This window comes from Chrysemys picta, chromosome 4 (assembly GCF_011386835.1).
Source record: "Chrysemys picta bellii isolate R12L10 chromosome 4, ASM1138683v2, whole genome shotgun sequence".
Lineage (NCBI taxonomy): Eukaryota > Metazoa > Chordata > Testudines > Emydidae > Chrysemys > Chrysemys picta.
The window spans coordinates 92,357,000-92,384,477 of NC_088794.1; the positions used below are offsets into that span (position 1 = coordinate 92,357,000).

General features: G+C 43.5%; 2 protein-coding genes across 24 annotated transcripts in view; one reads left to right on the forward strand and one right to left on the reverse strand.

Moving 5' to 3' along the window:
• CDAN1 (codanin 1) overlaps window positions 1-27,478 on the forward strand; it is a 67,545-nt gene that overhangs the window by 24,048 nt on the left and 16,019 nt on the right. For 5 of the 7 annotated variants that reach the window (XM_065595345.1, XM_065595344.1, XM_065595343.1 and 2 more), the window contains 14 exons: window positions 312-393; window positions 3,114-3,203; window positions 4,587-4,641; window positions 5,770-5,903; window positions 6,811-6,914; window positions 7,714-7,863; window positions 8,680-8,743; window positions 9,327-9,405; window positions 10,584-10,741; window positions 12,593-12,700; window positions 13,069-13,132; window positions 14,710-14,912; window positions 16,531-16,638; window positions 17,505-19,396. In XM_065595345.1, coding sequence (XP_065451417.1) covers window positions 312-393; window positions 3,114-3,203; window positions 4,587-4,641; window positions 5,770-5,903; window positions 6,811-6,914; window positions 7,714-7,863; window positions 8,680-8,743; window positions 9,327-9,405; window positions 10,584-10,741; window positions 12,593-12,700; window positions 13,069-13,132; window positions 14,710-14,912; window positions 16,531-16,638; window positions 17,505-17,630 — 1,525 coding nt within the window. In that variant the 3' untranslated portion in view covers window positions 17,631-19,396. Of the gene's footprint in view, window positions 1-311; window positions 394-3,113; window positions 3,204-4,586; window positions 4,642-5,769; window positions 5,904-6,810; window positions 6,915-7,713; window positions 7,864-8,679; window positions 8,744-9,326; window positions 9,406-10,583; window positions 10,742-12,592; window positions 12,701-13,068; window positions 13,133-14,709; window positions 14,913-16,530; window positions 16,639-17,504; window positions 19,397-22,632; window positions 22,788-27,478 lie in introns of those variants that run through there. The other 2 variants (XR_010601061.1, XM_008169903.4) reach the window with 2 other exon arrangements.
• Window positions 23,515-27,478, reverse strand: part of STARD9 (StAR related lipid transfer domain containing 9) — a 177,332-nt gene continuing 173,368 nt past the window's right edge. For all 17 annotated transcript variants that reach the window (XR_255033.5, XM_042849426.2, XM_065595316.1 and 14 more), the window contains one exon: window positions 23,515-27,144. Coding sequence is in view for 16 of the 17 variants with exons in the window: in XM_042849426.2 (XP_042705360.2) it covers window positions 27,043-27,144 (102 nt within the window). In the remaining variant the exon portion in view is untranslated. The remainder of the gene's footprint in view (window positions 27,145-27,478) is intronic.

Sequence of the window (27,478 nt, forward strand, 5' to 3'; positions counted from 1 at the left end):
CCCAAATATTCTCAGTTCTTCTCCCCTCCATAAAAAACAATGCAAAGAGATGGGATTTGTAGCATGTCCTCAGGTCACCAAACTGTCTGCTGCAGACCAAATGTACAATGCACTTTATACACCCCCACCTCCTCATGCACAAGCTAAGACACCTTCCCTGCTCAAAAGAGCCTGAGCTTTAAGGTAGACAAGGCAGGGAACAGGTCAAGGAAATGGAGAGCATGGAGACAAGTTATAGTATAGCGAGAATATTTTTTTATTAATGCAGCTGAGTTTTAATGGTCTCTTCTACTGCCCTTTCTCCATGGCAGATGCCTGGTTCTTTCTGAAGATAAGGAGATGAGTTTCCTAAACAAGCTACTGATACTTGCAGTGCTGGGCTGGCTTTTTCAGGTACAGTAGCTGGAAATGTAAATGGCTGGAGGAAAAGTGTGATAGAAGTTAATAGAAAACAATTGAAAATGAGATAAAGTGAGCTAAAATAAACATGAGATCCTTTCTGTAGAGAGTTTAACACTCGTGTAAAAACAACAAGGAGTCCGGTGGTACCTTAAAGACTAACAGTTTTATTTGTAAAAAGAAGAACAGGAGTACTTGTGGCACCTTAGAGACTAACAAATTTATTAGAGCATAAGCTTTCGTGGACTACAGCCCACTTCTTCGGATGCATATAGAATGGAACATATATTGAGGAGATATATATACACACATACAGAGAGCATAAACAGGTGGGAGTTGTCTTACCAACTCTGAGAGGCCAATTAATTAAGAGGAAAAAAAACTTTTGAAGTGATAATCAAGCTAGCCCAGTACAGACAGTTAAGAAGTGTGAGAATACTTACAAGGGGAGATAGATTCAATGTTTGTAATGGCTCAGCCATTCCCAGTCCTTATTCAAACCGGAGTTGATTGTGTCTAGTTTGCATATCAATTCTAGCTCAGCAGTCTCTCGTTGGAGTCTGTTTTTGAAGTTTTTCTGTTGTAATATAGCCACCCGCAGGTCTGTCACTGAATGACCAGACAGGTTAAAGTGTTCTCCCACTGGTTTTTGAGTATTTTGATTCCTGATGTCAGATTTGTGTCCATTAATTCTTTTGCGTAGAGACTGTCCGGTTTGGCCAATGTACATGGCAGAGGGGCATTGCTGGCACATGATGGCATATATCACATTGGTAGATGTGCAGGTGAACGAGCCCCTGATGGTATGGCTGATGTGATTAGGTCCTATGATGATGTCACTTGAATAGATATGTGGACAGAGTTGGCATCGGGGTTTGTTACAAGGATAGGTTCCTGGGTTAGTGGTTTTGTTCAGTGATGTGTGGTTGCTGGTGAGTATTTGCTTTAGGTTGGGGGGTTGTCTGTAAGCGAGGACAGGTCTGTCTCCCAAGATCTGTGAGAGTAAAGGATCATCTTTCAGGATAGGTTGTAGATCTCTGATGCGCTGGAGAGGTTTTAGTTGGGGGCTGAAGGTGACAGCTAGTGGTGTTCTGTTATTTTCTTTGTTGGAGTTTTATTTGTGCATAAGCTTTTGTGGGTAAAAAACCTCACTTCAGATGCATGGAGTGAAAGTTATAGATGCAGGCATTATATAATGACACATGAAGAGAAGGGAGTACTTCACAAGTGGAGAACCAGTGTTGACGGGGCCAATTCAATCAGGGTGGCTGTAGTCCACTCCCAATAATAGATGAGAAGGTGTTAATTCCAGGAGAGGCAAAGCTGCTTTTGTAATGAACCAGCCACTCCCAGTCCCCATTCAAGCCCAAATTAATGGTGTTAAATTTGCAAATTAATTTTAGTTCTGCTGTTTCTCTTTGAAGTTTGTTTCTGAAGTTTTTTTGTTCAAGAATAGTGACTTTTAAATCTGTGTTAGAATGACCAGGGAGATTGAAGTGTTCACCTACTGGCTTTTGTATGTTACCCTTCCTGATGTCCGATTTGTGTCCATTTATTCTTTTACGTAGAGACTGTCCGGTTTGGCCAGTGTACATGGCAGAGGCATTGCTGGCACATAATGGCATATATCACATTAGTACACGTACAGGTGAATGAGCCCTTGATGGTTGATGTGGTTGGGTCCTCTGATGGTGTTGCCAGAGTAGATATGGGAACAGAGTAGGCAATGAGGTTTGCTACAGGGATTGGTTCCTGGGTTGGTGTTTCTGTGGTGTAGTGTGTAGTTGCTGGTGAGTATTTGCTTCAGGTTGGGGGGTTGTCTGTAAGCGAGGACTGGCCTGCCTCCCAAGGTCTGTGAGAGTGAGGGATTGTTTTCCAGGATAGATTGTAAATCATTGATAATGCGTTCGAGAGGTTTTAGCTGGGGGCTATATGTGATGGCCAGTGGTGTTCTGTTATTTTCCTTGTTGGGCCTGTCCTGTAATAGGTGATTTTGGGGTACCCGTCTCGCTCTGTCAATCTGTTTCCTCACTTCCCCAGGTGGGTATTGTAGTTTTAAGAATGCTTGATAAAGATCTTGTATGTGTTTGCCTCTGTCTGAAGGGTTGGAGCAAATTCGGTTGTATCTTAGGGCTTGGCTGTAGACAGTGGATCGTGTGATGTGATATGGAAGACACTCCTGTATAATTCCCTAGTTTATTTCTATAGATCTCATCTTCATTAAACCATATAGCACTTTTCCTCAAGAGCAAAGGGCTTTGACTGTTACAAGTGCACACATTAGTTCCCACTGAAATTGGAAATTGTCTTGCACGTGTGCTGAATGCTCTGGGGAGGTGGCAGTGTTTTGTATTCATCAACAGAGAACTTGTCCAGCTGATTAAGAAATGGCATTGAGACTCCAAAGGGAGTCCCATTCTGTCCTCAGCTGGGAGAATGATCCCTATTTTAGTGGGAGTGAGAGACCCCTGAAGCTTGGTGAGGGATATGAAAGTTTTTCGGTGGGAGGTTGGGATATGTGAAATGTAGGGTAATAAACTCTTGACTTATAGAAAGAAGCTACCTGTGGCGTGGTGGGTCTGGCAGAGTATGGAAGATTTAGTGGCAGGATATATTTTTTAGAACATTGAAAGACTGTCCCACCCCTGTAGCTGGGACTGTATTTCACTCACTGACTGCCGGTGCATGGCAACTATTGAGTGTTTGTGTTCCAGGTTCCCTCAGTCCCAGAGGAGTTGTTCTTCAGCAGTGAAGTCAAACAGGAGGGGTTGATGAGGGACACTATGACATCTGCTCAGGCTTTGGTAAGTTTGTGTAAAAGTAGCTGCTTTAATATTTGCTGCTGATTGACTGACTGAGGCATGGGTGACCTGCAGGCCAAGTGCAGCCTGTGGACTTCAGCATTGTGTTTAATGGCTTATCTTCAGTGCAAATGTGTCGAACAAAGACGCTATAGGCTCCAGCAGGCAATGCTTCAACTTGTCCAACTGGTCAGATTGCATTTTATGCTGGGACCTGTAGTCTCCATGGGCTGGACTTCAATATTAAAAACACAGGCAGCTGCAATCAGCTTGTTTTATGCAAATTACCCCTCAGGGCTTTTGGTAAACTGCCAATATGACTCTAAACTGGAGAAAGCATGGACAGTATGAACTGGGGGTGCTTTGCCAAGGAGATTAGGCCTTTCTAGGGCACACAAGCATGTTTATTTACAGACTCTGATCTACTGTTGATAGGCTATCCACAGTGCAGTGTCTGTGTGAGAGTTACACAGGTGCTAGGAGTGATGACAGAACAGAAACCAGAAATAGGTGACTCAGATCTTTTTTTAAAGAAGTCTGCTGTATTGGGCTTCCCTACAATCCACCTGGCCTGGCAAAGGGTAATTAGCACCTGAACCAAAACCACTTCAGAGGATAAAAAATAATTCAAGCCAACAAATAGGCAGTTTTCAGATCCCACCTCCCTTGCTGTCTGTGGGAGCCTCCAGCCTGTCTCACCACTGTATGAGAGTATCTTGTTACCGTGCAGTATGTGCCAGTCGCGCCTCCAATGGCAGAAGGGAGATGCAGAACTCCATTGCAGCCTTTCCTAAATATGTACAATATACACTGCCTGCAGTGATGGGATGCTAGGCCCTCCCTTGATCCCCACCCTGCTTGGCTGTGCCAGGTGATAATATGGCGGTGGGGGTATGTGTGGTCCTGTAACTCCATAGGTCAGAGTCTAAAGTCAAGTAGACTGATTCGGTGAGTCTGGATGGAAGCAGTAGTAGAGCTTTAATTTTTAATAGTTGTGTATTCTTTACCCTCCTCCTAGTTTGGGCTCCTCCCCCAGTCAGCGGCAGTCAGGACAGCACGCCTCCGCTGGGGTCCCTAATCCCTTTTTACAGCCATCCACTCTCAGTGGGGTTTTGACAGGGATCAGGACTAAAGCTCAAGCAATGGCAGATCTTTTTGGAATGCAGCACTGTTCACTGCACATTTGAGGGCAGGAATGAGCTCTGTGGGTATTCAAAGTTCATGTCTCTCTTCAGAAGCACTTGATCTGGATTGTGATTAGCTCCACTGTTGGGGGGTAAGGTGCCCTGAGACATCTGCGTGATACGTAAGGGATTTCTAATCCTCTAAAGATGATGCCCTTTTGCAGCTGTTCTGTCCTTCAGCTTCCTTTTCTTCCTTTACCAGGATTCTGTGCCTTTGGTGGATCAGCAGTTACTTTATACCTGCTGTCCCTTCCTTGGTGAGTATTGTATTGATGTTCGTGCCAGCATTCTTTGGTCCCATGAGTCAGGTCATCTTTCTTACCCCTTCCCACAACCTTGAATATCATAACTCTGACCTTGATGAAAAGACCAAGTCATGGATACTCCAACAACAATTGATAGAAGTACCTATCAGGGGACAGGGAGGCTGCAGATTGACTGTTCTGGCTGTGTAGAGTTAGTGATTCACAGGAGAGGGGGAGCCTTGCTATCCATGGAAAGTCAGACTTGAATGGGGGAGTGCCAGGCTGCCCCATGCTGCGTTTAAACGGGAAGGGTTTGGATTGTGACACTACCCTGGTCTCTAGGCTGACACTTACTGAAGGCAGAGGGGAGGGATCCCTTTGTACCTTGACATCATATACTGTCAAGCTTGTGCTGTCGGGATTGCTAGTGACTCTCAGTCATTGTTTCCTTGAGAGACTGCCTCCTGGTGGCTGTGCACTCATACAACGGAGGTGCCCACCTTAGCATTGTGGAGGGCCAGCGCTGGCTTTGAAGATGAAAGGGGGAGGCTTTACCTCCTGGGGCTACACTGCTGTGTATGTGGCTGCAGGGAAGGCTGTACAGTCAGTGCAATGATTCTTACATGAGAAATGTGCATCACAATTTGAAGGGTTGAAATCCCCCGCACTGAGCTCACCTCTGGCATTCTCTTGGTAACCACACCAGAGTGCCAAGGGTCCTTGATTCACCCACAACCTTGGTGGCCCTTGCAGAGCTGCCACTTTCCATCCGGCGGTCTGAGGAGGACTGGGCGGGATTGTCGTGAAAACCTTGTCCGAGTCAGTACTCCCTAATCCTTCTGAAAGGTCACTGTTGAATGTTGGGAAGCACTGTGCTGCCTTCCTGCTTCCTGCTGGGAGTGCAGCTTCTGGGGGTGCCTTGCTGCCCTGCAAGGGTAGAGGCTTGCGGCCTGCTTTCCTCACCACCCTGTGTGGGATATTGGGATTGCGCTGGCCTCTCCTCAGATCGCGAACTTAGTCTCCTTTCCTATTGCAGAACCTGGTTCAGTGAATTTCTCTCTGCACGTCTGGCTCTGTTACCCACTGTCAGGACTGTATATGTGGGGGACTACTCTTCACACCTGTTTTTTCTCTTTACAGGTGAACTACGGAAGCTGCTGGCTTCCTTTGTGGCTGGCAGTGGAGCAAAGAATGGTGGCTTTATAAGGAAAATAACCCCAACTGCTGCAGAGTCCTTGGCACCTAAACCTTGTGTCACACAGCAGAAATTGCAGGTAGAGAGAACCTGAGGAGCTGTGTACTAACTCCTTGCACAAGTTAGGGATCCACTCTGTTTCCACATAATGAAATAGCTCAGAGCATGGTGAAGTGGCTTTTCACAGCAGATATGCAAAGGGAGGGAGTGTTCACAAGAGGGCAGGATGCACAGTGTTAGCATAAAACTATAGTTGGGGGGATGTGGGGGGGACAACACAAGCATAGGCAGCAGAGAATCTCTTGCTTAACAGTTATAAGTTATATAACAGTTATATATACTGTCTGCTTGTTAAATCTTCCAGCACTGATACTGGGTGGTCTCTAAATTCTAGAGAACCTGAATACACAAGCCTTTCCTGTCAAACGCACAGCTGATTCTTATATACCCAGTCTTTTTTCCTGCCTCTTCTTTCTGGCGTGTACCTCTGACTTTCTTTTTACACTGCTCTGACTCCCCTATAACCATGGTAGGACATATGAGAGTTCTGTGTGTGGTACAGTGTTGTCCATCCTATAATTAAAGGGGATAAAGTAAGACCACCTGGGAATGTCTCATTGTCATACAGTGCTCCCAGTTGCAGCCTGCTGTGAAAAGGTGCTGCTCTCAGAATGGACAGAGCTATCCATGTTTTTCCTTTCTCTTTTTCCCCCTTTATCAGTCAATTGTTTTGCAGTTTCTCACAAGTCAAAAGGAATAAGCTTTGGGCTAAAAGGTGAGCGGAAGATAGGACATGAGCATTTTACAGGGTGTGCCGGGGTTGTGGTCATAAAATGCTCTAGTATAGACAAGTTTTGTGCCTTTACTGTGTACAGTACACAACAAAGCCAATGTTTCCTGGGCCTGTTTATTCCTGTAGTGCAAAGGGGAGGATTGGTGTGGAGTGCCCTGGTCTGTTTGTAGCACTTGTTCTTCCTCTCGAGCAGGAGGAGCTGGAGCAGGCCTTCTTCCACAACCAGCCTCCATCCCTGCAGAGAACAGTGGAATTTGTGGCAGAGAGGGTGGGATCCAACTGTGTTAAGCACATCAAGTAAGTGCTGGGTTGGGCACCTCTGAAAATCCCTGCTTGCCTGTTGGGTTTTGATCTCTGAGGCCAAGGGTTTGGGTGTCCAGTTGCCTGTTGAGTTCAGTACTGCGAGTTCCTGGTGGAAACTAATCTGAGTGCTAGTCTAGGCAGGGTGCTGGTGACTGGCTGCCTGAAGTCCTGTCTGCTCTAGCGCTCTCAAAAGAGCTTAGTGTCTTAGGGTGTTTCTGTGAACATCTTCAGGGGAAAGCTGTGTATCCCTTGTCACTTTGGATTATGTCTGCTTGGAGTGAACATGGAAACATAAAAATTGCCATGTTGGATCAGGCCTGTAGTCCTTCTAGCCTGGTGTCATATCTCTGATAGTGGCTAGCACCAGATGCTTCAGAGGAAGATTCAAGACACGTCACAGTAGGCAGATGGGGGATAATCTACCCCTCATGTTGGGTCTCATTGTAAACCCTAATAGTTAGAGATTGGCTTAGGCCCTTCCAAAATTTGTTAGCTATAACTGAGAACTCTAGATATTCCTGTTAGCCATAGAAACCTACACTCCCTTTTTGAATCTCAGTTTTTGGCCTCAACAACATCCTGTGGCAATGAGTTCCAATGAGCCTGGGATGATAAGACTCTCTCATGGGGAGGGGGGAGGTGTTAGATTAATAAAATAACGTGATGGCGTTTTTAATCTGTGTTTTTTCATCTGTGATCTAAAGGAAAATGGTGCCCCTCTGGAAGCAGGATATAAGGGCTATATGCTGATTTCCTGGCTTGTTCTTTCTGTTGTCCCATTGGCTTGTAACAGGGCAACGCTAGTAGCAGAGCTGGTCAAAAGGGCAGAGGTCATGCTGCAGGATAAGGTAAAGGAAGAGGATGCTAATCATAGCAAACTGCTGGACGAGGTGTGTGCTCAGCTGTACGAGGAAGGGGCGCAGGCTCTCCACAAAGGCAGAGAGTAAGCAGGAGAAGCTACTTAAATTAGTCATTTCTCTTCCTTTTCATTGTAGAGTCCTTAATGATGTGCAGGCTTTGAGATTAAACCAGTATTTTTAAAACCCCCAACCTCTGCTTTAGACATGCTGGTGTGTTTAGCTGCATCCCTGTAACCTCAGCTCAGTTTCCCTTCAGATGCATCCTGTTCCTGGAAAGGAATTGAGGAGGATACAGTCCTGTGTACCCTAGCCGCCTTCAGCTCTAAACTGACTTAAGCTCAAGTCATTGTATTTTCCCCTCTTTTGGGAGAGGAAGGAAGGAATCCTGGGTGTTACAGCTCAACTGCCTATGGCAGGAGCCTATAATTAAAACTTTGCTGACTTGGTTCTGTCTGGTTGTGGGACCCACTATGATGTTCAAGTGGTGAAATGTAACACAGCAGGTGGAAGTCCCTGCAGGGACATTTCTGACTGTCACCCTAGAGCAGTGGATCCCAAACTGTGGGTCAGGACCTCATGGCTGGCTTAGACTTGCTGGGGCTAGGGCCGAAGCCAGAGGGCTTCGGCCTTGGGTGGCGAAACTCGGGATACAGCCCAGCTGCCTGAGACTGAAGCCCTTGGGCTTTGGCTTTGGCCACCCAACCCAGGGCAGCGGGGCTCATGCAGGCTCAGGCTTCGGTCCCTCCTCTAGGGGTCGTGTAGTAATTTTTGTTGTCAGAAGGCCGGGGGGGGGGGGAGGGGGGAGAGGGGCGCGCCTCAGTGCAATCAAGTTTGAGAACCCGGCCCTAGAGCTTTAGCTGACACAACAGTATATTTTCTTTGCCATTTTTTCTTTGCAGATTTTGCAGGTTGAAAGGGCCTGAGGCTGTGAGAGTGCTGCTGCCAGAAGAGACGTCAGCAGCAGTATGTACCATGTCTATTAAAGGCCTTGCCTTTCAGTCCTGATCGGTATCCCTGTATCGCCATTGCTGCCACTTTTAAACTCCTCCATGATAGGATGGTCGAATTTACTGACACATGGGTGTAAAATCACTCTGAGCCTCATGCCTGCCCAGGTTAACTGGGCATTTCTGTCAAAATGATCCAGCAGCAAAATAGTGGTTAACTGTTGTTCACATCATTATCGTTTGACTTCACAGTTAACTCCCGTTACGATTAATGTGATTCATTAATCATAATTTATATTACATTAATTATACATTAATATAATACATCTTAGCACCAAATACTGCCTGAGTCAATGGGCTTCACATAGAGAATGTGTGTAAAGGGACCCTTTTGGTCATTTGAGAACCCAGTTTCCATGACAGCAGCCTCGTCCCATTTGAGTTTATCAAGAGACGCACATATTGACTCTGAACACGATGTATGTTGAAATAAAGGCTTTTCCCTAGAGAGTTTGTTCCTTTGTCTCTCCCTGCCCAGCAGGGCAGGGCTGTCCTGTGAATGGCAGTAACTGTAACGCTGCTGCTTATCCATTCCAAAGGTTTTGAACAGTGCAGAGGACATTGCGGTGGGACTGGCTACTGAGAAGGCCTGCACCTGGCTGTCAACCAACATTACAGGTAGGCCTCAGCTCTCTGCACTGTGGCTGCTCCCGACTTGAAGGCAGGGACTTTTGTAAGATCGGAGAGGTCTTTCCAGTGTAATGAAGTACATGCTCTTCCTGGTTTTCTTGTAGTCAAAGGTTTGTCCTGCCCATCCATACCTGTTTAGAAGCAGGGGAAGGGGTTGCTGTCCTCACCCATCTGGTTTCCAACCCTAAGTGCATGTTACAAGGTTTTGAGTTCTCAGACTTTGGCATTTAGGTCACTTCAGGATCTGAGTTCAGGAGTCTGTCTGGGGCGTGCTGGGTTCTACAATATGGGAGGCTTCCTCCTAATCTGTCACTTGGGCTAAAGTCTTTTCCACACTAGACATTTACAGCGCTAAAATCTGCTTGGTCCCTTCAGCATGCTTCTAAAATACCTTGTGTCCACACCAACTACTCCTCCTTAGGGCTTGCCTGCAGAATAGGTACCACTCAAATTGGAATTGCTTTCAGCAGAACGCCAGTTTAATCAGAACCATTTCAGACTGCACTGGCTTACTGCTAGCATTGATGGCAATGAAATGATTCAAAGATAGTTCTCCAGCTCCTGTCCCATAGTGCCTTGGTAGCATTTCAGAATCTCGCAGAAGTCATTGCTTCTGGGAGTTGTGCCAAGAACTATGGGATAGGTACCCAGTGGGCGTTGCAGCTAAAATGGTTTAGAACAGCACGAACGTGGATGCTGGGCTCAGAACATGAATTGATGTGATGGCTAGTGCAGCCATGCTAAAGCATTGATGTGTAAACTGGCACAACGCACCAGGTCAGCTTTCTAGTGTAAACACTACCTAATAGTGATGCTAGTTTATCTCCTGCTTAATTGATGTTCACAGGACACACAGATCCTCTAATAGAAGGCTCAAAAGATGGGTTAGGTATTACCACTAACCTACACTTCTGAGAAGAGCTATGGGTGCAGCATTGACTCTGCCCATGCCCGGGGTCGGGACCCTGTGATTACGAGAAGGAATAGGAGCTCAGAGGGCTGGGATGTTGGAAACCTAACACATTCCTCATTCTGGTCCTGAGACACCACTCAATGGAGAAAGTTTTGAGGGAACACCCCATATTGTGGTTTCTGGAAACCGTTTTCTCCATGTCCCTTGTGAGAAAAATATGAATGTAATAAGCCCTGTTATTTGTTCCTTACAGCACTGATCAAAAGAGAAGTGAGAACTACCTTTAATCGGATGTTGAGAGTCCAGGGGCCTTCCTTACCCAGTGAGGACGCACAGGGGGAGAGGAAAGGTTGTCCCCCCAACTGCCAGCACCATGCTCCGTTCCCCTCTCAGATCATCAATGAGATCAAAGTACAGAACTTCCACTGTCTCCTTGGTTACATTGATACTTTTTTGACTTTCCTCCCATGGATACAGTTAAGCTGTCACAGTTCCAAGGAACAAGCTCTGAGCCTGGGTGGGGCGGGAGTGGAGGCAGGTGCGCCTATGTTGCTTCTCACTCCCTTCCAGTAGCTGCTTAGAGATCAGCATTCTGGTCCCAAGTTGCCCTGTCAAATACAGTGTTCATGGGGACATGGCCATGGGGTGAGAGGGAGATGTCCATCTGACTCCACTTCATAAGTCCAGAGTCCCTGCTTTAGGGATGTAAGAGCCATCCTGCCACAGTGAGAGTTTTGTGCAGCTCTGTTATGAAGAGTGACCATGTCAAAATGGTTCCTTCTTACACTGCAGATCTGCTCCCTGTGTGTTTTTTCAGTGAGCTCTGCTGACTTCAGGGACTAAAATAAGTATTTCCTGATCTTTATCCCTATCAGCCCTGCAGAGCTAGCTGGATTCTGTTCCTTCTTGTGCACCAACAGAATTGTTTGCTGAGTTCCAGTCAGCTACATCAATGCAAATCCATGGAAAGGGGTTTGCCTGCCTGCCTTTCCCTCTGCATTTAACTGGACTTAGGGGGAATTGAAGTTAAAGAGAAAGAAGGGAGTGGTCGGATGGCTTGATTTTTCCAGATTGCCTTCCTATTAGAACTGATATAAAATGCCTTCCCACCTTTCTTGTCCCAGGCTTAAATGGATGTTGTTCTCCTAGAAATCATATAATTAAAATAAACCCAAACAGTTCTCTCACCATCACCTGAAATTAAGTGAAAGAATATTAATAATCTCATCTGCTTTTCACTATTCTGCTTGTTTTTCTGAGTTAATTTCTGTTTACCTGGGTAGTGAAAGTAGAGTAGCTATAGTCAGATTCCTATCAGTTTCATATGTACTAGGCCACTGCCTCCAATGTTTTGGTTGCAAAAACTGAAATGGAATGTGTTTTTGTTTTTAAATAAATAAAAAAAGGGGGTTTCCACTGGAATTACAAAAAAAAAAATCATGGAAAGTTATATGAAGATCTTAATTTTTTTTTTAAATTTTGCTTTTTACACAGCTTAAATTTGGAGTCACTAGATTTGACATAGTCCTTTTGAAGTTCTAAAACAGTTGTTTCCATGTCTTCTAATTGAAGTTCTGCCCTTTAGTTCTCATTCAAGGATACTAGTATTGGTTGGTAAGTCACTAGTGATGCTAGGTGTTAACCACACACAGCATCAGGAAAAATATGATCCAAGGAACCAGACAGTTAATGCTATACATTTGTTTTGAGTGTGATATAGTGCTCCTTGTAATAATGGTGTTGAGCCTCATAGGGAGGCAGAAGATGATGTCATGGTTGAGATACAAGATGGTGGATGGAGGCAGGGGTCAGAAGACCTGGGTTCTGTTACCAGCTGTGCCATTGACTCTCTGTGACTTTTGGCAAATCACTTAGACCAAAACTTTGAAATTTGGGTGGCTAAATAAGTGATGTGATTTGCAAGGGTGGTGAGAAGCTGTTGCCCCTATTGACATCAGTGAGAGCTACAGGCAAAATTCAGGCCACTTATTACATGCCTAAATATAGATTTAGGTTCCTAGTTTCAGGCACCCAGGTTTGAAAAAAATTGGCGGCAATATTTCTATTTCTATTTCCCTTTCCTAGTCTGTAAAATTGGGATAATACTAACCTCCTTCATGGTCTCTGTGTGGTTTGGGGTTCTTTTAGTGTGTTTGAGAAAATTAAGGAATGGTTGTAAATCACTTAATCTTCAGTCCAGTGGTCTCTCTAGAAATGCAAAGTATGAGTTATTAGATGAGCCATTGTTGCCTTTTCATCTAGGACGTGCTCTGTATTGCTGTGGGACCCAGGGATGAAGATGAAGGAATTCCCTATGTCCAGCTGGAGTGCTTGCTGAAAAGACTGAGCCAAACGCTTCAGTGCAGAAAGGTAGAAATAAAAAAGTACGCAGTGCTTTCTGAGCCATCTGTGTACCTGCTAGTGTAATGAACCTGTCTCTGAACCTACGGGGGCACCTTTTATCTGAGCTCAGACGTGGCAAAGATAAGTGTCATTCTCTGACCCTAGATATCTGTGTGTGATGTGTGGGGTATGTGAAGATTGATTATTTTCATGGAGAATTTCCTGGAACTTTCCAACAATGCCTTCTTTAATGACCCTGAGTCAGCAGCTATGTGGCTCCTGCTGTTGCTGCTTGTGCCTTTCCTAATTATTTTTAATGCAAAGCTCCTGTCCAGTCAGTCTGAACCAGAGGCTGCAGATTCCCTGATGGTGACATGCCAATTTTATGTTTTCAGTTCATGTGTCCCACATCGGAGCAGCAGCTGGCTAGGTGCACTGTAGAGTTGGCATCTCTCCTAGGTAAGCCATTTGTGATGCCTGTGCATTGTTAATGCTGACTGCTTTCCCCTCACCTCTGAGTGCCCCTTAGGTTTCCCTGCTTGTAACAAAAGTGCCACTGGATCTGCAAAGACGTTCCATTGCAAAACCCAGAGCATGACTACTGGGAGATTGCTTTCTTAAAACCCCTCACAAACATCAGTCTTTTGAGCTGGCCCTCCTTCAACTACATATTTACCTCATTCACCCTTTTTTCCCTTCCCAGTTCTTGGCCCCCTCATTCAGACACGCAGTCAGCTCTGAGATCCCTGTCTCTGGATTCTTGGAATTGAACATTTTCCTAAATGTAATGTTTGATTCCAATTTTCATGCCTCGCTCGTGAGAAAGTCAGTAGCTCATTTCATGTGGATCAGTGACGACCCTGTGCAGGTTCAGCCAATGCAATACTGTTATATAACTTATAACTGTTAAGCAAGAGATTCTCTGCTGCCAATGCAATACTGTCTCAGTCTCTTGCCAGCAGCCAACTACAGTGTGTGATTTTTTCCCTCTTGCTAAATGTGTCATTATGGTTTTTGATACCTGATGTGCATCTATACCTCACACACTTCTAGCTAATGATGTGGGTGCAGAGCTTTCCCCCTGGCCAGTCTCCTAATCTCTGCTATCTAGAGCCTTCAGAGGTAGTAGGGCTCCCCTTGAAATGTTCCCCTTTCAGAGAGCAGTCTGCTGTACCTTGGAAGGATGAAACGCTTACACTGAACTGGGTCTGGAAGTGCAGTTCTGTCTTTCCATGAGATGACAAGAGACTACAGGGAAGATCTGAGAGTTTTTTAGGATTCATTGGTTAGCTGTATTTAGAAGTACTGTAATAAGAATAATTAAAAATGAATATGTTGTCCTTAGAGAAAACAGTTCATCCACTATAAAGTGAGAGTACAGCAGCCCCACATAAATCTGGGATCTACTAATCTACCAGTAAAATTATTAATGTAAAGTGTACATTTTTATTTATTTAAATGTTCTATTCAGTTAAAGTAACCACTGCCTTTTGTAGGAGTGACCACTACATCCCGTTCTGTTAGCAATAAAACTAGCTACTAGTTCTTAGTCTGTCTTCTCCCAGCTTTGTGGGCAATAGGCCAGTAGAGTAGCATTAGTCAACTTCAGAACAGACTTCTATTTCTTGTCTGTGATGTCTTCTGATTTGGGTGCAGAACCCAGAATTTTGCATGTTCCAAGATTCATAGAATATCAGGGTTGGAAGGGCCCTCAGGAGGTCATCTAGTCTAACTTCTTGCTCAAAGCAGGACCAATCCCCAGACAGATTTTTACCCCGTTCCCTAAATGACCCCCCTCAAGGTTTGAATTCACAACCCTGGGTTTAGCAGGCCAATGCTCAAACCACTGAGCTATCCCCAAGCTATCCCCAGTTGTAACTGCTGCTCTGCATTACCTCTTCATGAGTGTTTTCACCTTGGTGTTTGTATTGGTGCTAACCAAGCCTGTCAGCTCACTAACAATGTGCTGCACGTACCAAGATGACTGTAAATGTAATAGTAATAAACTGTATTGGTCCATCCCCTCCGTCCCATAGTTTCAGATCGTGTTCCTATCCAGGGCCTTAAGCCTCAGACCCAGAAGAAACCTGAAAGACAACGAGGGAAGAAGAATGCTATCTACGGCCTTCTGAAATCGCTGCTGTTGGTTTGGAAGGAAGACTTTTGGACACCTGTTCCTGTTCAGCTGATGTTCAGCAGGAAGAATGTCGGCTACATCGCAGAAGTCGAGCGACATGAGGTGGGACTTCCTTAGCTCTCCAGAACCAGCTGCCCAATCCTGCTCGCCATACTCACACTGGAGTTCTGTTGACTTCTGTGACTGACTATCATGTGAGTAAGGCCAGCAGGATTTGGCTCTCACTGTTCAGCTGCCAATGAGTTTCTTCAGGGACAGCGGAAATGTAAGAGCAGTGTATAGTGTTGTCAAGAAGGCAGACTGTAATACTTACGTTTGGGGAGATGCAAGTGACACTAGAATTTGTTCAGTTTAATGCCAGAACAAATGATAAATTGCTGATCAACCTGAGAGATTATAGGACTGTAAACGTAAATGGCCCCATGGTTAACTTTGGGTCTGAAGAATTTTCCTGTCTAGTTCCAGACCAGGATATCAGCTTTAGTTGAAAATTAGACTGGCATTCCCAACCTCTCCTTGAGCTGGGCAGGAAACACTTACTCTATTTCCAATTGGGAATCCAGAACTGAAAATGAACATAAGAATGGCCATACTGGGTCAGACCAATGGTCCATCTAGCCCTGTATCCTGTCTTTGGACAATGGCCAGAGCCAGGCGCTTCAGAGGGAGTGAACTGAACAGGGCAATTTATCAAGTGATCCATCCTCTGTCATCCAGTCCCAGCTTCTGGCAGTCAGAGGTTTAGGGACACTGGGAGCATGGGGTTGCATCCCTGCCATTTTTTCTAATAGCCATAGATGGACCTATCCTCCATGAATTTATGGAATCTTTTTTTTTTAACCCAGTTATTGCCAGGGGATGTTGTGAAGGCGAGAAGTAGGAGTTTCACTGGTTGACTGTGCATTGTGTGAAGAGAAGTACTTCCTCATATTTGTTTTAAGCCTTCTCCCTGTTGATTTCTTTGGATGACCCCTGGTTTGTGTGTTGTGAAGGGATAAATAATACTTCCTTATTCACTTTCTCCCCACCATTCGTTATTTTATAAATCTCTATCATATCTTGCCGCAGTTGTCTCTTTTTCAAGCTGAACAGTCCCAGCCTTTTTAATGTCTCCTCATATGGAAGCTGTTCCATATCTCTGTATTTTTTCCAGTTCTAATATATCTTTTTTGAGATGGGGCAACCAGAACTGCACTCAGTATTTGAGATGTGGGCATACCATGGATTTATATAGTTGCATTATTATATTTTCTGTCTTTTTATCCCTTTACTTATGGTTCCTAACATTCTATTAGTGTTTTTGCACATTGAGCAGATGTTTTCATAAAATGCTTCACAATGACTCCAAGATCTTGAGTGGTAGGTAGTAGCTAATTTAGACCTCATCATTTTGTATGTATAATTGGGATTATATTTTCCAGTATGCAATACTTTGCATTTATCAACATTGACATGGTGTGATTGTTTTATTGTAGAATAGACTAGATGAGCTGCAAGGGAAATTTACGTAATTCAGAATGGTAGACCACATCTACCAGGTGCAGCTTGTCCCCAGAACCCAGGGACAGAGTTTACTTCCTCCTTCCACCTTTGTTTTTTCCCCATAATACAGATTTGAGTAAATTCAAAACATAACTTGTACAGAGTTCTTACAAAGCAGTAAATAGATGCAGGCCACAGTCCATCTTGAGGAACTTGACGCTCCTTGTTTCTTCTGCAGTGGGATTTCTTCCTGTTTATGCTTCGTGGTCTTGTTGACCATGATCTGATGGGAAATGCAGAGATAGAGAGCTGCTTGCATAGCCTCCAAGAACTTCTCTGGTCCTCAGTAAGTATTTATTTATGTTTCATTTAATATTCAGGCATGACTATGAGGATGCTGTGTCAGTTTGGCATTTTGCTTTCATTTTTTGTACTCCTCTCTCAAAGACCTAGGCCCAGATTCTTGTCTACGTGGAGTTTGTTTGGTGGAATATAACGTGTGTAGGGTTGTCTTAGGCTGGATCTGTGCCTGCCCTGCTCCAGCATAGATTAGAAAACCTGCCACTATACCAGCTTACAATGGTCCCCAAGAAACCATAAACTAGCTGGGAATAGCTGAAGTGCAGCACACTCTGGCCATCCCCTGACCTGGCCAGGCTAACGGGGCTGGGTATGTTGGCTCTACTCCAGCTCAGAGCTTCTCTATGCCAGGGGAAATTCTCAGCTGGCAAGATCCAGCTGCTTTTCAGCCTGTTTGCCATCACCAGAATGCACCAGAGAATCTAGCCTGCTGGCCAGATGTTTCAAATGTGGGAGCCTCAGGTTAGTCATCTGACGAATGTGGTCTGATTTTTGATGTGCTCAGCACCCATAAATCCCACTGCAGTTAATGGAAACTGCAGGTGCTCAGCACCTTTAAGAATCAAGCAATGATTTTTAGCTGCCGATAGGTTCGTCTATAAACTAAGATGGGCACAGGGATCAAAGGGAAGGCTTGGCGTGCAAATCTGTGTTTCTTATCACTTCGGCAGCTGCGGTCTCTTTCACTTTGTTTTTACTGGTATAGTCTGCGTCATTGTAGTAACATCCCAACACAAAACTTTGACCCCGTTTTTGCCTGTGAAATCTCAACTTTATATTATTCAAAAGAATTTTGTATCCCTTGGTTCACACTTTTAAAAGATGGTCTCTGATTTGCATTGTTTGTTGCAGGATTTCTTGGAAGAATTGGAAACTATCTCTAGAATATTTATATCCGAGTATCATGTTGCAGAACCCAGGACTAGGCCTTGTGAATTGGTGAGACAACCAAGAGGTACTGTGGCAGCACAAAGCTAGTGCAGATAATCTCTGTATGGATTAAGGAACTGAGGCAAACTCGACATGTGGCATTCGATAATGCTGCTGAGTCCATGCAGTAAGCCCCTTGCTTGGATCACAATGCATTGAAAGGTTACTTGTGCAAAAACTGCATCAAACTTTCCCTCGAAGGAGGGTCACTAGGTGTGACAGGAACGCACATCCCTCAAAGGATTTGGAGGGGTTTACATCTGCAAATGGAAAAGCTTCTAAGAGTTGCTCTCTAAGTTTGGAACTTTTAAGAACCTGACCGTGGTTCACAGCTGATGATCTACACTTGTAGTGGAAACACATCTCGTACTCCTGCAGCAAGAGGCTCTGACCAGAGTCTGGAATCCGTTCTCATGCACAAAATCTGCTACGTTACTGGAGGGATTTCTGGTGGTTTCCCAAGGTGCCATCTTTTATCTTAACTTAGTGTGATTTCTTATAGACTCTCTTAGAAAATACACTGTGCCACCAGGAGAGGGAATAAGTCAAACTATAGCTCAAGGAGATGAACGGATATTTATTTTTCAACATGAGCTCAAGCTTGAAGGTTTGTTTTTTAAATTTTTTAAGACTCATTTTAAAAGTAAAATCACAAAAAACAATATTTTGGAGCATTGGATCATATTATTTTAAAGGACATTCATGCTTATGTTTGTGTCTCACTTAACAAAAGCAGCACTTGTATTTCATGTTTTTTATAGAATTGAGGGGGAGATTATCTGGTTATCTTTTTTACTGGGGAGAGCTGACAGTATTTTAAGAGGCATTGTTTTTGTAGTGTGAGCATAAATGCCATGTATCTGTTACTCACTGTCTTTAAAATCCTTATTGCCTTGAGTTTGGGGTTCTTCCATAGAAATACTTGTGTGTCATAAGCTCAGACTAGAGTAACTAGATTGAAAATGTAACGGAACTCCCATGAAGTAGCATCACTAGGCTGTTGGAAGGAAGCAGTCCTGTTCATGGCATGTCCATCCTCATGGATCCACCTTAAAAGGGGAACTGCCAGTATCTTAAAATACAATGTTCCAAGTGTTGAGTGACTAATGTATTGCTAAAATCCAGTCCCCATCAGAGAGTTTGCATAGGATTTGCCTCCCTGTATAAGGAAGGATTTTTTTTCTTTTGCCTAACAGGTTGATGGAGTGTCTTTTTTCCTCACTAAATACAGGTTATTCAAAAGTAAATATTGTGTTACATAAGCAAGACAGCTAGACAAGGTGAATCCTAGGCTGTTTGCTAATGACCAATGGCCATTTCTATTGCTAATTAACCTATCTCTTGCTGGTATGGGTAGGAATTCCTGGGGTAGAAGATAAAATGTCAAGGAGTTAAATTGTTTTTAAAAATCAGAGTAACTACATAAATCTGGCTACTACTAAATCCTACTGGACACAGAGAAAATGAGGGAAACCAAAGAGGACAATGTGCATCTTGCAAATTTTTTGGATAGTTTTGTCACCTACCTAAGATTGGTGGGTGCTGGATTGAAGGAGACTGCAGATCCCAGGTATCTGTCTTTTCAGTGTTTTTTGTTTGCTGTCATCATGCTCAGGTTGATGTTCAGTAATAACATTATCATGTGAACAAAGTGTGTGGACAGGAACAGCTGCCGCAGTATGAACTGAAAGAACAGGTGTGCTTCATGCTACAGCACGCTCGCTCTTTAGGGCTCAGTATAACAGGACCATTTCACTGTTGATATCTCAGTGAAGCTGCCAGATTTGCTATAATAAACAGATTATCAAAATGCAGCCCTGTTTTGTGTCTGAACTGTAAGTATATAAAGCTAGAAGTGCACAGAGTTGCTCATTGTTTTTTTTTAAACTGGTGCAAACTAAAGCACACAAGGATGCCCCTCTCTAAGAAGCATGGCTGGGGAGCTGCACTCATCCTGTAAACACTCTGCAAGGCTTTTGTTGCAATAGTGAAGTTGCTGGGTCTCTTTCAGCCAACTGAGGTGTAACACTGACTTTGCCAACGCGTTGTCCCTGCGCTGGCTGGTGAGTTGTGTTGTTCACATTACTTGTAATCAGTTTTTTTATTATTAACTTTCCTCAGCCCAAAACTGTTGGCCTGCACCTTTCTTCCTGCCAAGGCTGGAGGCTCTCCTCCAGTGTTTGTCTGTGCCATGGCATCAGATTATCTGCTGCTGATTGTGGAAACAGAGTGGTAGTTCAGGCGTTCTTCCTTGCCCTTTAGCCTCTTGATTTTTAAAGTTTCTTTTGGGGCAATAACAAGCAACATCTCTTTTTCCATCTCTCCTCTGTTTTATCTAGGCTCCTCCTGGGTAAGTCCACAAGTCATTTTATAGTCAGTATAACTGAAACAGAGCCTGCATTCATATGGAGATAAACTTAAGGAGCTGCATGGTTCATTTCCCAGACAGATGGTTCCAGTCAATTTTAGACAGGAGGACATGAGTGTCATTGCAGTATGGATGCTCTCTGGAATGCCAGGCTCCTCAACTTCCTTCATCCTCTCTCCAAACTCCAGGAATAAGAAAACATTAAGCCATTCTGATGGAAATCTTACACCTGCTAGAGCTAATGGCAATAAAAACTGTCCCAGGAAAGAGATTCAGGGCACTGCTCTACTTTCTTCCTAGTGAGAGAAGGGTTAGGAGGAGACTGGGGCCATCCTAGACTTCAAAAAGATCTCTCCATAATCTCTCCAGGAGACCTTTTCCACTGTTGGACCAGGAAGAGGTTTATCTGCATAATCCCATCAGATGCTGTCATTGGCAGTTTCTCTGGTTTGCCTGCAACAATTGCTCCTTTCAGTACAAAATGCTTCTCTTTTATCTGTTAATCCACAGGACATTGACAAAGCTACCGGCTTGGGTTAGGAGTCTAGGAATTTAATTATACCTGTTCTTAGACTCCATGCTAATCAGGGCATGATCTTCGGATACCTCATAAGAATGGCCCTACTGGTCAGACCAAGGGTCCATCTAGCCCAGTATCCTGTTTTCTGACAGTGGCTAGTGCCAGGTACCCCAGAGGGAATGAACAGAACAGGGAATCATCAAGTGATCCATCCCCTGTTGCCCATTCTCAGCTTCTGGCAAACAGAGAGAGACTACAAGATCAAGAAACTGAGATGTGTCAGTACCTGGCATCAGTCCATCTTTGTCTATTCCTTCCAGTTGTTCTTGTCCTGTGTGAGAGTCTGCACATGAGAGAGAACTTTGGAGGTTCCTCTGATAGGCCTTGGCCTTTGAGGCATCCTTAACAAGACATGGAAAGGAAAGGAAAGTTTACCATCCACTGATTCATTCCTTCAGTTGGTGGAAACAAGAACCCTATGTGATGGAAGGATTCTTCCTCCACATTCCTGAACACAGCTACACCAATGCCAGCCTTTCAAGGTGGGAAGTCCACTTGGGGCACCACAATACACAGGCGATGCTAAAGGCCCAAAAAGGCTCCAGAACATCAGCTTTCTAGAGATGAGTGGTCACACTGGCTCTGCTGGACATATAGAACACAATAACCTTGGTATATATAAAGTGAGAAAGGAGCATAAGGAGGTGAAGTCTAAATATCACTGTAGTCCAGGTGTTTTCCTGAGCACAAGGTCATGTTGCCTCCATTGTGGCCATCCACCTAATGAAGCTGCTGAACATAACAGTAGGCTAGGTAAATTGTCAGCACCTATGGCCCCGAACCTATAGATGCTCCAGCTGATATCCAAGGAGCTAGGCCACCTTAGATGGGACCTATTCATGTTCAGGTGAAATGTCAAGGTGAAAAGCTTACCTCATCAGGCAAAGACCAATGGGATTAGATGCTGTGGAGTTCACAGATGGCCATATCAGCTTCTCCATGCTTTTCTCTCCATTTCCACTACTGGGAAGAATTATGAAAAGATGATAGAAGAACTGTTCCTCTCATTCCAGATTCCTAAGCCATGATATTTACAGCTATTGGACCTGACCCAAATCCCTCTGCTCCGTTTTCCCAGCAGGTAGGATTTTCTGGCCCAGAACCTGTTCCTGAGTCCCAGTCCAGATTACCTGAGTTTGGCATCAGGTCTTGAGTGGCAAATCCTAAACAAGAAGGAATATCCCTCTAAAGGGCGTCCCCTGCTTTTCACAGGCCTTCCACTACATTAGCCTATACAAGAGTATAGACACGATTCCTTTAATGGTGTCCATCTACAAGGATCAAAGACCCACGAAACCAGGTCTTCTGGATATCTTTCAGGATAGCCTAGATGTTGGTGTAAGGCCTCCCACCATCTCATCTTGTCAGCACTAAACAGTGTTACAACCTCAGGCTCCCTTAGTGGTATTGAGGTTCCTTTGGGCAGCACTTCTATTCAAACTAACAGCCAGGCCTGCCTTTTCCCTACCTGGGTTTTACAGCAGATTTTCATGGCTCAATCTGATCAATTTTTTCTGTTGAAGACCTGCTTCCTGTTTGCAGTCCTGTCAGCAAGAAGGGTCCATGAAACTACAAGGATAAGTTAATTCTTCCTTCATTCTGGCCAAAACTTCATCCTCTGAAAGCATCAGGGTGCATGCTTTGTCCGAGAAAAGTACTTACTTGGGTGTTGCACACTTGTAGCTTGTGTAGATAATTTATTCCACATACCAGGAACTCCTTGCATCCCTATAAGCACCGTGTGCGCCAGCACCTTATCCCCTTCTATTTCAGGAACTTCCTGCAACTCCCCCACTCTCAGGGCTTTTGTGTGCCCATTACCCCCTCCTCTGTGTGAGGGTCGGTCCCCCTTAATCCCAACAACCACCACTGTCACCATCAATGACTACTACTTACTTTAGGGATGGGGCAGATTTTCTCTCCTGTCCTGCATCTTCCCCTCCCCACCATCATTCTTCATGTTCCAATGGCCTCTGCAAAATGTCCTTATTTCTTTTCTGGGACTGATTTCACCCTCCCTGCCCAAGGTACATTCTTTGGGTACCTATACCATGGCTTCCTGAGAGTCCGTGTATATAGCTATCATACTTTGTATTTTTCAGGAATTTATGTAAAACTGTGTTCCTATACAGTTTTAGAAGCTCTTATGAGGAGGCGCCAAGCCCTATGAAGAAGTTGAAGTGCATCCGGTATTTGCAGGAAGACAGGCACAGCCTAATTGTGTCTGACTGGCCTGGCCTAGAAAAGAAATAATCAGGTAAGCCTTTCAATTTTCAGTCTGCTCTCTAGTGGGGTACATCTAGTTCTTCTGTAGCTTAAGATTAAATAAATCACCCATTGAGCATTATGTTGAAAGCAGGGCCCTCATCTTCAGTGTTGTAATAGAACCTCAATTACAAACATCCTGGGACTGGAGGCTGTTTGTTCAGTTGTAAATTTTTGAAAGAACATTTCAGAGTTACAGTGACTTAAACTTACTATGCAGAAGGAAAACGCTGCTTTTTAACTACCTTAATTGAAACGAAACCAGTACAGAAACAGTTCCTTTACCTTCTCAAATCTTTTTTTAAAGGGAAAGTTTTTTTTAGTAGCTTACATTTAACAGTACTGCACTGTATTTCCTCCTTTTGGGAGGGAAAGGGGAGTGTCTCTGCTAATGCCTGATTGCATACTTCTGGTTCCCAATGAAGTGTGGTTGACTGGTCTGTTCATAAATCTGGTGTTCTACTCAAGTGAATCCATCTGGAGTGAGTTACCATAGGATGGGGGGGAAAGGGAAGAGAGTGTATGCTTCTCTTGGGAGGAACCCTTTCTGCCTCCTTTGAGTCTAGCTAAGCACAGGAATGTCCTGCTCTCTCCCTCTCCGCTTTTCCTTACACAGGCATTGGAGGCTCCATGCCAGGGGTTTCAAACTCCATTTACCTTAGGGCCAGGGCCAGTCCTCAAATCCTCCCAGTGGGCCAATAATGTCACTGAAGATGGTGTTCAGAAAAGAAAACATTCATATTGTATTTTTTATTTCAAATTTCTTAGAAATAATAAAACTGTCATATAACTTTATACAATTCTTCGCTTGCCAGACACTTGGCAACATTTCAGTTGTCAGTTTGTTGATGTTTGGCCCCAGTGACTGAGCAATTGAAACCTTCAGGATTGCCGCAAGGTTTGCATCAGATAGTTGTGTTCAGTATTTTGACTTGTTTATATTCATTGTGGAAAAAAGTGATGCTGCCTGGCAACTAATGATGGTATCTCTGTCCCTCTTCCCCAGCCAATGGGAGCTGCAGGGGGCGGTGTCTGCATATGTCATCTTCTGGCCATGACTTTGAGACCCCTGCTCTGTGCCTACTCTTTAGTGGCTGCTGCTGATGGTGAGAGGTTGGGAACTAGTGTGGGGGAGGAAAGGGGTCACATCAGGTCATGTGAGGTGGGAGGGAGCACTCATTCCTGCCAAATCCCAGTAGCTAGAAGCCTTCCCTCCCCTTCTGTAGAAAGCAGTGACCATCCAAAAATTGTGAAAATTAGCTACTCCTCAGGTGGAGGTCAGCTAGGAAGTTGTTAGGGTTGATACTCTAAAGTGCATCTTGAGAAGTCTGAACAAGACTCAGTGCTGACTTCAATATCTCCAAATTAACAGCTAGGCATTGTATTGTATGGAAAAAGCTATAATAATGCTTTGAAGGAACTGCAAATGTCTTGTGCTGTTTATATTTTTTATAGAGAATTAGATTAATGAGAAATTACTTATTAACTTCTATAATTTGAGGGTGTTGTATGGATGCCCTACAGAATTTTATCATCAAGTAAGCCTTTTGGTTATTTCCTAAATCATTTTAATGACCATTAACTCTCACATTTTGTGAAGGACTGAGTAGACAGAGCATGTTAAGACAATGAATGTCAGTTGGGGCGTTTTCTCTATGTAGAAAATACTATTTATTATGGATATGAAAATAGCAATCCTTGTTGAGTGAGATGGGATAAGAGATACAGTACAATTGATTTGATTCACTATCATTCAAATCTACTGCTATAATGATAGTAAAATACTGACAGGAAGTTTTTGCCTTGTCTTGATAACAAATACATCAGCTAGCTTTTGTCCCACTTTTCTTCTAAACAAACCAATCCCACACATTAACAGTATCATAAAATGTTGTTATATTTGCAAAAGAAAACATCTGTATAAATAGGGCTATTTAGTATCAATTGACAATTGTATTTAAAAAAAGCTTATTAATTGAATACCAGTAAAAATAAAAATTAACTTCATCAGCATATAAAACTTCAAAATAAGCATATATATATAAATAACTTAATTTGTAAACATAGAAAAAAACAATCATATGCATTTATAAAAATAAACATCTGATGCACTGTACAATAAGACATTATCTTTCAATAGGCACTGTCACTGTTGACCTCCTTGAGTCGTCCTAGATGTTGTTCCTGTAAATATTGCTTTGTCATTAACAGAGTGCCATGTCCAAAATAATGGAAAACAAGCAAACCTTTCACTTAAACAGCAAATATTTTATGGGTTATATGAAGGTTTCATACCTTTCCCTGTCTAGCTGCAATAAAATAGCTTATTGGCACTTTCCCGATTGCAATGTGCTGTAGCTACTGCTAAGTCTGAATCAAAGGGTTCTGGGGTACTTAGAGCCAGGAGGAGGAACCAAGTCCACCCCCAAGTCAATATACGATGGCTTTTTTTAGTGGAAAGAAGGAAATGGGTTGTTATCCCTTTAAACATTGGGGAGTGCAGCGTGGGGGTTTGTCACTTGCTGAAAGCTATTTCTGGAATTTGTTTTCTCTGGCAGGTGAGTGATTAATGAATTAAACGCAACAGTGGTTGAGTAGGTGCTAAGCACTCACTCATCCCTGTCACACCAGAACAACGATTTGATCTGAATATTTTACTTTAATTTTCTGGACCATTTGACACAAATGGGTGTCTAATTTACTATGCTTAAGGACTGAATTCTGCCCCGTTAGGCATGTGCAACCTCAGTGAAGTAGGTGGATTGCAGAGTTAAACTGAAAGCAGACTTTAGCCCTCAGATTCTAAAGGTGCACTGGACTTGTTAGGGGGGGAAAATCATGGCTGTTTTTCTTAACTTAGACAACCAGCCTTAGGTACCATGTTGAAGTTAGATGCTTGATATAGATACCCATTCATCACATTTAAAGTGCAGTACTACCTTGGACAGCAGGGACCTTTACCCCTTTCAAGCAATAAAATGCCTTAAGTGGTTCTCTGCTATAGCAATGTTGAAGAGCGTTACCCAAAATAATAATAATACAGCTCAATGAAACCTAGTCCCTTAATTATTTTTAAAAGAATATCATGACTGAATTTTATAGAAAGAGGGTTTTCTGTATATATAGCTTTAAAGTAGGAGTTTCAGACAAAATTCAGCTGGAGAGTTTCTCCCAGTCATGAGCTCATTAGGAATGCTACAAGGGAACTGTGAACAGCAACTGTCTCATTGTAGCCAATGTCACAGGCTAGAGAATCTGGTTGGTACAGGTGAGAAAAAGAATGGAACAGCCATCAGGACAAAGCTAAACTTTTCATGTTTGCAGGATTTTAATTCTATAAACAACTTGAATCATCAGTTCTACTCCCTATTTAAAAAAAAAAATAGTCTTGCTTTACAACTGTCAATTTGGTTTCTCCACTTCAAGGCACCTAATTCTACATTACAATGATCGTGTAATAGAGCACTAATAAATTGTGTCTCCTGAGGTATGTTTTTTTTTTTTTGCCACTGTTGCTGAATAGTGACAATTTGATATACTGGATCTAGATCTTCATTCAAGCGGGGTGTAGAATGATTAGTTTGTCATGCTGTTAACATTTTAACCTTGCCAAGATGAAGTGACTCCTCCAGGTGGGCAAGCTGACTTTATCTACAATGTTTATTATGAAGCCTCCATCTGTAAGCATCATTCTTGTCAGATGCTACAAGGAGCATTACAACAGATTTGTTTCTCTATATAAGGGCTTGTAAAAAGCCTCTGGCCATGATATACTCTTACATCACTTCTTTTTTCTTGGAAGAAAAACAAGCAGTGGAGAAGGAAGGATTGCACTTTGAAATAGCTGTAACCTGCCTTTTGCACCCAAGCAGATTTCTACATATAGATGTTGATTGCTTGCAAGGTGAGTGCTCTCTGCCTTTGCTGACAGAACTTCTACAGGCAGCACTTTTTCCCACTACTGAACAGCAAGTGCAGTTAGGGACCTACCTCTGGTAAGGACAGGTACCCCAGGAATGTTTACTCTTTGAACAGTGATTCCTGCAGCTGATGGTCTTCCATTTGTTTGTTTCAGTAATAGCTTTGCCCATGGCTGGTTAGCCTGTTGCTTCTCATCTCCAGTTCTGAAGTGGGACATGTTTTCTAAGCCAAAATTTTACTTTGTCTGTGAGGAGGATAAAGACTTTCACATCTATTCCTTGGTACTTAGCAGCTTTCTCCCACTGTAACTGTGTCTGGTTCTGTTGTTAACTAGCAAAAAAATGTGCTAGCCTAGCAATCACCAGAGGCTGCTGCTTAACAATGGAGCTCAGAAGCCGTGCAGGGATAGCTGGGGCGCCAAGATCGACCTGTAGAAATTAAAATAGAAGGGTTTTTGTAAGTGCGCTTGAATCAAGGCAGTTTTTCCAGTGTGGGTTTCCAATGGCTAAATGGTGTAAGAGTACACAGTAAACACATTATAGTCCCTGTGTCACAAATAATGATGAGTCAGGAAAAAGTACAAAATAGAAGGTAATAGTGTTTAGTGGTATGATTGACGTCTGAAGTTAAAATTAAGTCTGCCTACTTCATACTGGTGTTGTATAAGAGAGAAAGTCAACTTTGTCGATTGCAGTGCTTAGGTACGATTTGAGCAAATGTAATTTGCGGTTTGATTTATAGCTTGTGACTAAGTCAGCTTCA